Here is a 13,469-nt window from a genome sequence, read left to right on the forward strand (position 1 = left end):
AACACACATGGAGGGGGGGGGGGGGGGGGGGGTATCAATGTGATTGAGGATGTAATATTTGAACAATTCCCAATTTATGCCAAATTAATTTTCTTGTTTAGCTTTGCTTTAATAAAAACCAATAAGTCTTTCCAGCTCTGATCTAACCTCATTAAGTAATGAACTGTTAATTTTCCAATAAGAAGAGCTCTTGTTAAATGTTGCTTCAGGAGAAAGCATAATTTTAATAGAAACAGCCTTATGATCTGTTAATGGCGTTGCAGAGATATCAATATAGATATTCTCTTTATCGAAATTTCTAGAGAATAACCAGAAATCAGTTTGTGAATAACCAGAAATCAATTTGTGAAAGTCTAGATTCATTTTTATTGCTCCACGTGTATACTGTATCATTCGCATTTTTAACCCTCCATATATCTATAAGCTCTAACCTATGCATAAATGCTTTCAGAGCTGTGTTTGAGTTTGATGGGCGACCAGATGGCCACCTATCAAGGGATTCATTCAGGACAGTATTCAAATAACCACCAATCACTAAATAAGCATTTGGAAATTTTGACTGCCAATAAGTAAGTTTATCTTCCAAAACAAATAATAACTGATCATTCTCAGATCTAGAGTTATACCCATAATAATCAGATTATAGCACGTCAGAACTAACAAAATAAAGTGCCCATATTCATCACAGTATGTGTGCAACACATCCCCTGCAAAATAATTTTTTTAACAGAAAACCCCTGCAGAGTGCTCCGAACAATGAGAGAACCATAACTCACTACCCCACTGCGATTTCCAAAAAATTCCATCATTATCTTTAGAATGAGAATCTTGAAAAAATACGAAGTCAGAACCAAACTGTCTAGAAAACAAAAATAAGGCCTTGTGTTTAACAACATCTCTTAAACCCCTGGCATTTAAGGACACAACAGAGAAAGACATTTACAGAACTCACAAACACTAAAACAATTAACCTGCTTTAAGTTCTATGAACTAAATTTTTCCCCCTATCTTTTTGAAAATAGGTCACAAAGTTAAAAAAATATGCTGAAAACAGCAGCTCCACATTGAATATCAAAAATTGCAAAAAGAACTGTAACAAAAAATTTTGAGGCAGTCTCTAAAATGTATACAACACACCCGTATCAATGTCTGAAAAGTGCACCTGACAGATCAGTCAAAATCAGAACTGGCAGCGACTGTTATTAAGATGAAAGCACTTTAATTAGGCAGGATGATTTCTCCCTGCCCTTCAATGAAAGCTCTGCCTCCGACGAAGAATGCCATCTTCCCCTCCGCACGTGCCTTTTGGACCTCTGGCCACAGCTTCCTTCTCCTTTCACGATCTCCCGCTGAGAAATCTTCCATGAAAAGCAGACCGTTCTCTTTCAGATATGAAGAATTCTTTGTGGCCTTCCAAACACCGTCTCTGTAAGAGTGAACAGAGAACTGCATAATGGTCACCCTGGGACGCTTCGTGCCATCTTGTTGCAACTTCCCGAGACGATGGACCACGTCAATAACATCCGAGAGTTTGTCCTTTGCACTAGGAAGAACATTTTGGCAGATTTTGACCACCTCAAGCCGAATGTCTTCATGCGCAGATTCAGGAATCCCGGCTATCCTCAAATTACGTCTTCTCAAATATGTTTCCATATCATCCATCCTCCGCTGCATATGAGCCACAGGCAATTCAACATCATCCATACGCCGCTCAAGACTAGTAACCTTCTCAACAACGGCCTTCAGTTCAGCTGACATTTCCGAGATCTTTTTCTCTATTCCATCAACCAGCGGCTGTTGATCAGCTGTGTTAAGCCTGACAGCTGTGTCGATATATCAGCTCGAGTGTCGTCACTTGCTCTTTTCTTTATGACTGGCGGTTTACTCGGGGTGATAGGCAATGCAGGGAACTCCTCTTCAGCTAAACTGAACGCATCTTTCTCGCTCGCGCAAGAAACAACGTGATCATAGCCACTGCTGGCTGGTGAGCACGCGTTAATACCATAGCCACCTTAGCATCAGCCGAAGAGTTGTTCAAATGACCACGTTTACGCCCCATGGCAATGCAATATAGGGGAAAAAATCAAGTCAAAAACATAACAAAATAACACACAAGGCATACAATTAATAAAAAGTTATTTTTGCACTGTCTAAACACAGATGGTGCAGGAGCTCGTAAAAACACGTCTGATCAGGTAGCCATCTTGGACTCCCCTCCTGATAACATCTCATCTTCACTGTTCTACTGAAGCTCCCTCGTCACCTGTACATTTTCCAGGCTCGTTGACTTCGCTGAGGTTAAGTTGGAGTGCGCGCCTGAAAAGTCTCCTGTTTCGTGTTGTCGTAAAGATGTTCTGCGTCTAAAGCGCAATTCAAGAAAAAAGAGACAGAAGCAGCAGTTGTGAGAGGGGTGGCTCCGCCCCTGTGTTAACTGCAATAAATATTTTTAACGCCGTTAAACTGGAAAAATTAATTGCATGCGTTAACGCACTAATTTTGATAGCACTGGTTGTTACATTAAAATGTCATTAAGAGCATTAATGATATCTGCTACATTTGTGTAGTAAATCATAGTGTTATATGTAGTCTAACCACTAGAGGGCTGTTTGTGCTGTGTTACCTGTTTCCCCCTGGTGGAGGGGTTCCTTTTCATGGGAACTTTGAACTGCGTCCTCTAGGAGTCGCTATGGGGAACGCCTCGTCGTGAAAAAACACCAAGTCCTTGGCCGGCGACTGCCATGACGTCACTACCGGTGCGACTATAGTATAAATAGGCGCCGGGAGCACACATCATTCTCTTCTTCGTCTTCATTGACTGTTTTGTTTGAAGCGTGGATCTGGCCGATGAGTTTGAAGAGAGGTTTTCCCTTTCGCGATTGTCGGCTGTGCACGAGAGTGAGCCGCTGGAGGAGGATGTTATTTCATTAACATTGTCTGATTCAGGGGCCAGTGCTCTGCTGGGATCAGCCCAGCAAAAGCAGAAAATGTCTGAGGAGGGCAAAGAAGCTGAGGCTGAGCCTTCCCAATCCTCCTGCCCTGCGTATGACGCTTCATTGCACACGATGGTGATGCTCCAAGCATATCAGGCTGACCTGCTGAAAGACCGGGATAGTGGCGTTCACGAAGTCCAGGTCTGAGCCCGAACAACCCAGGGGTCCTAGCCCATCTCGGTTTGAGGATCAGAGACTGGCTTAGAAGGCTAGTGTCGCGGCTCGCACCCACAGACTGCACCAGTGTCATGCACAGTAGCACAGTAGAGATTGTGAGATTGTGCGCCGTCATATTGATCAGGTGAGGAACAGATATGAGGGATCTACAGAGAAGCCACTGGGTTTGGAAGAGCCACTCAAGAAAGATGTGAACCAGTTGACACCCTGTTCTGGTGTTGTAATCTCAATAGACAATAAAGTGGAGCAGACAGAGGCAGAGGCCACCAAGGTGACTTTGTCAGAGTCTCCATGTGAGGAGGAAAAGCAAGGGTTAAGGAGGTCAGCAAGAACAAAAAAAACACCACGTTACCTACGGGATTATGCGTAGTATAGAAGTGAGTCCCCCAGCCACAGGGCAATAAGAAATACTAGTAACAATTAACATTAGTAGTGTAGCGTCTGTGTAAAATCATGCATGGTCTTTGGGGTTTATGGCTTAAGAGACCCCTTTTAGCCTTTGACATTTGCATATAAATTACAGTCCTGGTCACAGACTTTACATTTATATGGGGGCTAAATTGCCAAATAATTCTCCCCACTATCAAGGAGATGCTAAGCAGTCCACCACTATCGTCTCCCCAGCTGACTTCAAACAGTTTCCAAAGACAAGTAAATGACCCCCCCGGTGCCAGCACACACACACACACACACACACACACATGAAGAGCTTTACTTTACTTAGACAATAATTAATCACTTACAAATATATCTGGTATATGCATGTGTTGTTTGTATGTTTCCCTATTAGATTAGCTGAGTTACCACTCGTTAGTTGTATTATTTAAGCCCTAAATGCTGATATTCAGCGTTTATGAATGTATCTCTGGTTTAATATATTCTAAATGTTTCTTTCTTGGTATCAATAGTATCTGCTCTTTATTTCTCAAACAATAATGTACAGTATGTGATTGTGAAATGCATCATAGGATTTGTACTATATTTTGGGTTAAAACTGCACCAATTCCAGACCGGCCAAACAACTATTTAGATGCGTGTGTAAGCTTGAGCCCCTTTTAAGGTGCTTTTTTGATTCTTTGATGATTCTCATTAGGTTGTGGTTAATTGATGTGAAATACTGCCATTCTTTTACTTTTCTCTCTCTCTTCCTTACTTTCCTTCATTCTGTATATATGTGTTGTGCTTAGTTTAGTTATGTTAGATATAGTTTCATTTATTAAATCCCTTATGTTCACAACTGATTGTCTCTGTGCGTTGATCATGATTCGAAGTCACTGAATGTTGATCCCTTGCTACATGCTAAATTACTGCTAGCACTGCATAAAGAAGGAAAGCTACTTTCCTTGGCCAGGAAAATAATCTGTCCTTGAATTGATAAATTATTATATTGTCTGCTCGGTGGACGGACAGATCAAATAATTGTAATATTGATTCTGCTACAGTTAATTCTAAGATCTAATCTAAATATTTATTATTAATCATAACCAGTTATAATTGGTCATAAATATTTCCCTTTTGGGCTGATTTACTACAGTAGGCTGTAATAAGAATGTTGGCATTGGTGACTTAAGGATTGAACTAATGTTATCAGGGGGAAGGGGATGTAGTAAATCATAGTGTTATATGTAGTCTAACCACTAGAGGGTTTGTGCTGTGTTACCTGTTTCCTCCTGGTAGAGGGGTTTCCGGTGGTGGTTGTGAGGTGTGGTTGACCAAAGAACTAGATGGCTAGTTGCTGAATGCTGATGTGACCCTGTAAATAAAATACATGTTAATTGTTCATCCTGTCTCTACATTTGCTGCACCAAGAATATCACAATTTGGTTCTGTTCTGTTTACTCTAACGGGGTTATTGCAGGAGTTTTTACCCAAAACAGAACCATACCGCCAACCCAAACTGTATGCTAAGTGTCATTTTAACAATAGTGGTCCTGACAGAACTATAATTATTTATGTTCTTTCAGAGGTCAGGCTGGTTGGAGGTTCTCGCTGCTCTGGGAGGTTAGAGATACTTCATGATCAGACGTGGATGTCAGTGTGTGACGCTGCCTTTGACCAGCAGGATGCAGAGGTTGTGTGTAGAGAGCTGGACTGTGGGGCTCCTGTACAGGTGCTGGGAGCAGCTGCTTTTGGCAAAGGAGACGCTCAGATGTGGACACAAGAGATTCAGTGCAGAGGAAATGAATCTCAGATTCACCTCTGTCCAACATCACAATCACATGAAAACAATTGTTCTCATGACAATGATGTTGGACTTGTGTGTACAGGTATGTGTTGACCGTTTCAACTGGAAATATTTAATTTTGATAGTTCTCGTCCAACTTTTTTTCCCTTGCTGTGCACAGAAATAATAAATGTGCGGTTGGTTAATGGAAACAGTCCCTGCAGTGGAACAGTGGAAGTTCATCATAGAGGTCAGTGGGGAACAGTGTGTGACATTGGTTGGGATATGGCTGATGCTGCAGTGGTGTGTAGAGAGCTGGACTGTGGAGAACCTGTAGATGCTCTGAGTGATACTCAGGTTGGACTCGGATCAGGACCAGTCTGGATGAATAATGCAATGTGTGCTGGATCTGAGTCCACACTGAAAAAGTGTGGATCTGTCATATGGGGTTTACAAGGTGTGTGTCAGAGCAAGAGTGCTGGAGTCGTCTGCTCAGGTAAACACAAAACTTTATTTTTGTTAAAAGAAAGAAAAAAAAAGTAGTGCATGTTTTGTTCTGAAAGGTTAATTCATACTCATGTTTTTTTTCAGGTAAGGAGACGCTCAGATGTGGACACAAGAGATTCAGTGCAGAGGAAATGAGTCTCAGATTCACCTCTGTCCAACATCTCTGCCACACAAATACAACTGTTCACATGATAATGATGTTGGATTGGTGTGTGCAGGTTTGAGCAAATTTCTTTTACTTCACTGAAATCTTATGTCAAATCTTCTTACTCTTTGTATGAAAGATTTTTTTTCTCTCTTTTTATGAAATTCTTCTTACTGTCTTGTTTGCTCTGTTCATAAGTATTACTTCTCTTGTTTTCTGTATTCAATAAACAGACAGTGTGAATGTAAGGTTGGTTGGTGGTCACAGTCACTGTGCTGGTAGAGTGGAGCTTCTTCATAGAGGTCAGTGGGGAACAGTGTGTGACGCTGGTTGGGATATGGCTGATGCTGCAGTGGTGTGTAGAGAACTGAACTGTGGAGAACCTGTAGATGCTCTGGGTGATGCTCATTTTGGACCAGGATCAGGACTAATCTGGACAAATCGTATGTTGTGTACTGGATCAGAGACTACACTGAAGAACTGTGGATCAGTTCAGTTGTATGATTATAACTGTAATCATGATACAGATGCTGGAGTCATCTGCTTAGGTGAGCTGTTCTAAAATTTAACCTATTACAGCACTGTTGATGTACATGCCTTATATTTTAGTTCCAAAGTTTTATATTGATTTTTTAACACCAAGGTCATAGGTTCAATTCTCAGGGAATGCATGAACTGATAAAATGTTAATCTTAAATGCATCTGTAAGTAGCTTTTTCTATGTGCATAAATGTGTGCCAAATGCATAAAAGTACAATGTAAATGTTAATCCAAACAATGCAATGATTAGTTCTTCCTCAGTTCTTTTATTGTACAAGCCCAATATCACAAGTGTTTGCCCGTTTTCCTTCCAAAAAAGGCATTAAGTACCGTACACCTTCAGTGTTCGTCTGTGTTGTCTAAGGCCAAGACTAATGATAGTATCAATAGTTCATTTACATTCACAAAACAAAATATATGTATCAAAGTTTAATAACATTTGTAACAATTTGAATGCACATAAAATAATGATCTGTCAGCATTATTGAATGGTACAATAATGTTTGTAGATGTTATTTATTTGCAAAGTTATTATGTGGTTGTTTATAAGTTTATGATAACAATGGTTATGTAACTTTTATTTTATTTTCTCTCACTACTGCAGGAATCAGGCTGGTTGGGGGTTCTCGCTGCTCTGGGAGGTTAGAGATGCTTCATGATCAGATGTGGATGTCAGTGTGTGACGCTGCCTTTGACCAGCAGGATGCAGAGGTTGTGTGTAGAGAGCTGGACTGTGGGGCTCCTGTACAGGTGCTGGGAGCAGCTGCTTTTGACAAAGGAGACGCTCAGATGTGGACACAAGAGATTCAGTGCAGAGGAAATGAGTCTCAGATTCGATTGTGTCCAGCATCACAGAAACACAGCTGCTCTCATGATGATCACCAGGCGCTTCTGTGTGCTGGTAAAATTAATATGAGAGAAATTAGTAGCATAACTAGGATCATATGTGTCCCATTGCACTTGGTGTGGCCCTCACCACACCCACAGCTTTTTTTTTTTTTTAGTAGTTATAACAATTTAAAACACGATGACATCTCTTTAGAATGATTGATTGAATTTAGTCTCTGTCTTTCTCTCTATTTCCCTCTCTCTTAGATGTAATGCATGTGAGACTGGTAAATGGTAACAGTCCTTGTGCTGGCAGAGTAGAGGTTCTTCATAGAGGTCAGTGGGGAACAGTGTGTGGTGATTTCTGGGATTTGCCTGATGCTGCAGTGGTGTGTAGAGAGCTGGACTGTGGAGAACCTGTAGATGCTCTGGGTCTTGCCCATTTTGGTCAAGGATCAGGACCAATCTGGATGAGTGTTTTAATGTGTTTAGGAACAGAGTCTACACTGAAGAACTGTGGGTCAGCAGGATGGAATAAACCTGTCTGCACTCATAATCATGATGCTGGTATCATATGCTCAGGTGAATAAAGTTAAACCTCAAAGCATTCCTCACTTTCTGATAATTTTGTCTTGATTATGTAAGAAAATAAAGATATATATTGTTGGATGTGGTTAGCTGCATATCCAATTTAAACTTGTCTGTTTTATTCTTAGAATTAATTACCTTAAAAATTAGGCATCTTCAAAATAATGTAAATTTGCCATGATTATTTTACTGCATTTTCACAATGATTTAAAGATATATAGAAGCATTTTCAGGGAATAACAACTACAATGAGATTACAATTTTCATTTTTGGGAAATTCAATTAGAAAACCCTTTCATTATGTCCTACAGCAAACATTTAAAAATGTATATATGTAGAAAATGTAATTGGATGTAAAACTTGCCACATCCAAAACCTGCTCACCTAATGCTCACTTTTATGCAATATAAACAGGTCATAAACGCTCCAGACTTGCTGATGGGTCTAATCTTTGCTCTGGGAGGTTAGAGATACTTCATGATCAGACATGGGTTTCAGTGTGTGATGCTGCCTTTGACCAGCAGGATGCAGAGGTTGTGTGTAGAGAGCTGGACTGTGGGGCTCCTGTACAGGTGCTGGGAGCAGCTGCTTTTGGCAAAGGAATCGCTCAGATGTGGACACAAGAGATTCAGTGCAGAGGAAATGAATCTCATATTTCATTCTGTTCAGTATCATCACTCAAACACAACTGCACCTTTGACAACATTGTGGGCCTGATCTGCTCTGGTTAAGTATCAATATTCAGCATCTCTTCATTTGTTTTTGATACTAGGTCATGTCTTAGGTTTGAGTTATAATGTGATCAATCTAATGACAGCTTAGCTTAAGAATGTTTTATGCATTGTTTCTGAACTCTCTTTACTTCGCTCAGGTTACACTGATCTCAGACTGATAAATGGCTCAGACACTTGTTCTGGAAGAGTGGATCTTCAGTTCCTCAAAGAGTGGGGCACCGTGTGTGATGCATGCTGGGATATGGGAGCTGCCAATGTCCTCTGTAGACAGCTGAATTGTGGGATTGCTGTGTCTGTTGTGGGATCAGACTGGTTTGGAGAGGGAAGTGGTGAAATCTGGGCTGATGTGTTTGATTGTGACGGGAATGAAACAAAACTCTCAGAATGTTCCATCTCTTCATGGAGTCGAGCTGAATGTTCTCACAGACGAGATGTTGGAGTCATCTGCTCTGGTAAACTTTTTTGACTTTGAGAGTGTTTTTTTTTTAATGTATTTTATAAACACTATTTCATTACATTCTAACACATTTCAGATTCCTCTCTGGCTCTTCATGATGGTCTGGTGCGGTTGTCTGGAGAGAGACAGTGTGAGGGGGAGGTGGAAGTTTTCATACATCAGGTCTGGAGGAGAGTTCTGCTGGACTCCTGGAGTCTCACTGAATCCTCTGTGGTCTGCAGACAGCTGGGCTGTGGCTCTGTGCTGAACTTCTATGGCTCCTCTCCATCCAGTCCTGAACACAGTCATGAGTGTGTGACGGGTTTCCAGTGCTCTGGGAGTGAAGCTCATCTGGGGAACTGCAGTTCTCCACAAACTCTCAACTGTAGCTCCACACAACAGCTGTCAATCACCTGCCTTGGTGAGAACAACAACATCTGGACAGATTCTTCAGTTGTTAGTGATCAATAATGTGTTTTTCACTCTCTGAATATCAGGTCGTGGGTCCATCAGGCTGGTGGGTTCTGGGGGAGACTGTGCAGGGAGGCTGGAGGTTTTTCACAGTGGCTCATGGAGGACAGTGTGTGATGACTCCTGGGATATTAAAGATGCTTATGTGGTGTGCAGACAGCTGCAGTGTGGAGTGGCCCTCAGTAACCAGCAGGTACCAGCCTGGTTTGGTCCTGGTTCTGGACCCATATGGCTGGATGAGGTGGAGTGTGAGGGGAATGAGACGTCCCTGTGGAGCTGCTCTTCTCCAGGCTGGGGAAAACATGACTGTCAACACAAAGAGGATGTTGGAGTCGTGTGCTCAGGTAAACATGCTGCTAAATTGTTTACACTGAAATTAATTATAAGGTTTTACACATTTCAAAATTCAAGTGTCCATAATGTTCACATTTTTCAAATTTGTGATTTTCAAATTGACATTTTTTATGTAGAGTTTAAAGAAATCAGGTTAACTGAGGGCTGTGAAGGGAATGTGGAGGTTTTCTACAATGGATCCTGGGGAAATGTGTGTTACAACAAGATGGACAGAGACACAGCGAGTCTGATCTGTCAAGAGCTGAACTGTGGAAGATCTGGTGTTTTGTCTGATTCTACATCAAGAGTGAAATCAGCTCGTAACTGGCTGGATAAAGTAACATGTCGACCACATGATTCCTCTTTATGGCAGTGTCCATCTTCATTCTGGGGACAGAATAACTGTGGTGACAATGAAGTGGCCACAATCATCTGCTCAGGTAAAACAGATGCTTTTTCCATCAGTAAACAATACAAGAGTTATCCTTTATTATTAGTGCTTTGAGAAGATGTGTGGAATACATTTAATAATAATTTATTTGTTGTTACAGAACAGCAGATCCATGAGTTTCCTCGAAGCTCTCTAACATGCTCCACATCTCCCCATCAGAGACAGTGTTCAGGTAAATTCATTTAACAGAAACAACCATGAAAATTATGAATGTTGAATGCAACCCCTGTTGAAAAAACCAGCACATGCTGGTTAGGTATGTTTTGACGCATGGCAGCTGGTTTGAGCTGGTTTAAATGGTTAATTCACCCAAAAATGAAAATTAGCCCATAAATTACTCACCCTCAAGGCATCCTAGGTGTATATGACTTTCTTCTTTCAGACGAATCCAGTCGGAGTTATTAAAAATTGTCTTTGATCTTTCAAGCTGTTTAATGGCACTCAGCGGGTGTTGCAGTGCATCAGTCCAAAAGAAGCTCCGGGGGGTGAACAAAGTCCTCCTGTAGCGAATCGATGTGTTTTTGTAAGAAAAATAACCATATTTAAAACATAATAATCAATTTAATCTAGCTTGCGCTCACTGTTGTACACGGAAGCAGCTCCGGGCTGATGACGTATGAGTTCGGCTTTGCACATGCGCTGCTCAGAAGTGACGAACGCGGAAGCGCAGGGGAGAGAGAGATCAAAACAAAACAATGGTCACTAATTAGAAGTACAAAACGAGGATTTGTAAAGAAGAATGTCAGAGGATTTCGATATAAGCCAAGAGGAGACTGGTTTTCCTTTGCTAAATTAAGGAAACTTTGCTTCCTTTGCTCCTGTTAACAAACATTGGTTTTCACGAGACTCACCAGCGCATGCGCAACACCGACCTCATACGTCATCAGCCCGGAGCTGCTTCCATGTACAACCGTTGGCGCAAGCTACATTAAAGTGATAATTACATTTTGAATATGGATATTTTTCTTACAAAAAGCATCGATTCGCTACAGGAGGCTTTTGTTCACCCCCCGGAGCTGTGTGAGACACTTTTTTTTATGGATGGGCGCTTTTTATTTAACTTCTTTTGGACTGATGCACTGCAACACCCGCTGAGTGCCATTAAACAGCTTGAAAGATCAAAGACAATTTTTAATAACTCCGACTGGATTCGTCTGAAAGAAGAAAGTCATATACACCTAGGATGCCTTGAGGGTGAGTAATTTATGGGCTAATTAAAACTTTTGGGTGAACTAACCCTTTAAGCTGGTCCTTAGTTTGTCATGAGCTGGTTATGAGCTGGACCAGCTTAAACCAACTCAAACCAGCTGCCATGCTTCAAAACATATCTAACCCGCATATGCTGGTTTTTTCGACAGGGACGTAAGATAATGGTGTTCTAATATGAGAAACCAGCAGGATTTCATCTTGGAATATACAAATGATCACACACATACTCCTGTGCAAACGCTGCTGTTCTGACAGTACTCTGCTCTTAATTAATGTATCTACCTTATTGTGATGTGTGTGTTTTAGAGCATCTTCCTCTCAGACTGAGTGGAGGGGAGGGCCGGTGCTCTGGGAGGCTGGAGGTGTATCATAACGCTGTGTGGGGCTCAGTCTGTGATGATAACTGGGACATCAGCGATGCTCAGGTGGTCTGCAGGCAGCTGGGTTGTGGAGCAGCACTGAGGGCTGATGGGAATTCAGTCTTTGGTGCTGGTGAAGGTGTTGTGTGGATGAACAGAGTCGAGTGCAGAGGGAATGAGATTCACCTGTGGGACTGTCCTCTCTCCCTGAAAAACCACACCGACTGCTCCCACAAAGAACACGCTGGACTCACCTGTGCAGGTCACAGCAAAATACAGAGGAACAATATTTATTTTTAGACCATTTTAAAGTGTGTAATATTGGTATATTCAGAACATTCATAGCTTTGAACGTGCTTGTGTCTTTGACAGATTTTCCAGATTTGTCAGTGTCCACTACTCCTGCCACAACAACATCAGCTTCTCTTCCAGTGCGCTCAACATCAGTTTCTCCTCCAGTGCGCTCAACATCAGTCTCTCCTCCACAAACTCCTCCAGCAGCGTCTCTCCTCACCTGTGCAGGTCACAGCAAAATACAGAGGAACAATATTTATTTTTAGACCATTTTAAAGTGTGTAATATTGGTATATTCAGAATAGTCATAGTTTTGAACATGCTTGTGCCTGTTTTGACAGATTTTCCAGATTTGTCAGTGTCCACTACTTCTGCCACAACAACATCAGCTTCTCTTCCAGTGCGCTCAACATCAGTCTCTCCTCCACAAACTCCTCCATCAGCGTCTCTCTCCGTCCCCGCAGTGCTTGTGATTGTTCTGGGAGTTGTGCTCTTACTGCTCTTAGTGCCACTGCTTATACTGATTCAGCAGAACAGAGTGATGAGGAGAGGTAGGAGAGATCCAGAGACTGTCATATTGTGTCTTATTCAGTGTGTGATCAGTCATGTGTTGTGAACTGACAGCAGGTTTGTCTGTCTACACTCACAGCTCTCTCTAAGAGGAGACACAGGACGACAACTGAGGCCGTTTATGAGGAGATTCAGCACAGACCCACTAACAGACACAGTCTCTTCACTCAGAGGGGTGAGTAACTGTCATAGTATTGGATTTGTAGTTATCAACAGGATAATCACTTTATACAGAGGGATGAGTGGAATAAATCACACTGATTTATTTGTGGGACCTTGAGTGTTATTTGAAATGATAGTATTCGTGTTGAGTGATCCAAAGGAAGTGGGGGTTTTGGCTGATTTGTGATTGTGAACATGTGTCTGATGGTTCTACTCCATAACAGGAAGTGTCCTTTCTGAAGAACAGCATTCTGGGTATGAAGATGCTGATGAGCTTCTTTCAGGTTGGAGGACTTCAATATAGTAATGTCACCTGCTACTAAACCCTATGTACTGTATGTTGTGTAATGCGTATATAATTAATTTAAAACATTCCAAATACATTCACATAGCAAGTTATCTTAGCAGAAATTATATACACCATTCAACACATAATTTAGATATGGTTTTTATTAATTTATTCATTCATTTTTATATTTTTTATTAAAGCAAAATCTGCAGAAAGAGCCAC

At 41.4% G+C, this 13,469-nt stretch overlaps 1 protein-coding gene across 1 annotated transcript in view; it reads left to right on the forward strand.

Moving 5' to 3' along the window:
• Positions 1–5,616: 5,616 nt before the first annotated feature.
• Positions 5,617–13,469, forward strand: part of LOC107560711 (scavenger receptor cysteine-rich type 1 protein M130-like) — a gene marked incomplete at its 3' end in the record, with an annotated part of 8,975 nt that continues 1,122 nt past the window's right edge. The window contains exons 1-15 of the mRNA XM_016244956.1: positions 5,617–5,827; positions 5,928–6,056; positions 6,217–6,531; positions 7,128–7,424; positions 7,619–7,933; positions 8,354–8,665; positions 8,811–9,125; positions 9,207–9,530; positions 9,607–9,924; positions 10,051–10,353; positions 10,465–10,536; positions 11,880–12,194; positions 12,568–12,777; positions 12,876–12,971; positions 13,183–13,242. Coding sequence (XP_016100442.1) covers positions 5,617–5,827; positions 5,928–6,056; positions 6,217–6,531; positions 7,128–7,424; positions 7,619–7,933; positions 8,354–8,665; positions 8,811–9,125; positions 9,207–9,530; positions 9,607–9,924; positions 10,051–10,353; positions 10,465–10,536; positions 11,880–12,194; positions 12,568–12,777; positions 12,876–12,971; positions 13,183–13,242 — 3,592 coding nt within the window. The remainder of the gene's footprint in view (positions 5,828–5,927; positions 6,057–6,216; positions 6,532–7,127; positions 7,425–7,618; positions 7,934–8,353; positions 8,666–8,810; positions 9,126–9,206; positions 9,531–9,606; positions 9,925–10,050; positions 10,354–10,464; positions 10,537–11,879; positions 12,195–12,567; positions 12,778–12,875; positions 12,972–13,182; positions 13,243–13,469) is intronic.

This window comes from Sinocyclocheilus grahami, unplaced genomic scaffold (genome assembly GCF_001515645.1).
Source record: "Sinocyclocheilus grahami isolate Dianchi unplaced genomic scaffold, SAMN03320097.WGS_v1.1 scaffold740.1, whole genome shotgun sequence".
Lineage (NCBI taxonomy): Eukaryota > Metazoa > Chordata > Actinopteri > Cypriniformes > Cyprinidae > Sinocyclocheilus > Sinocyclocheilus grahami.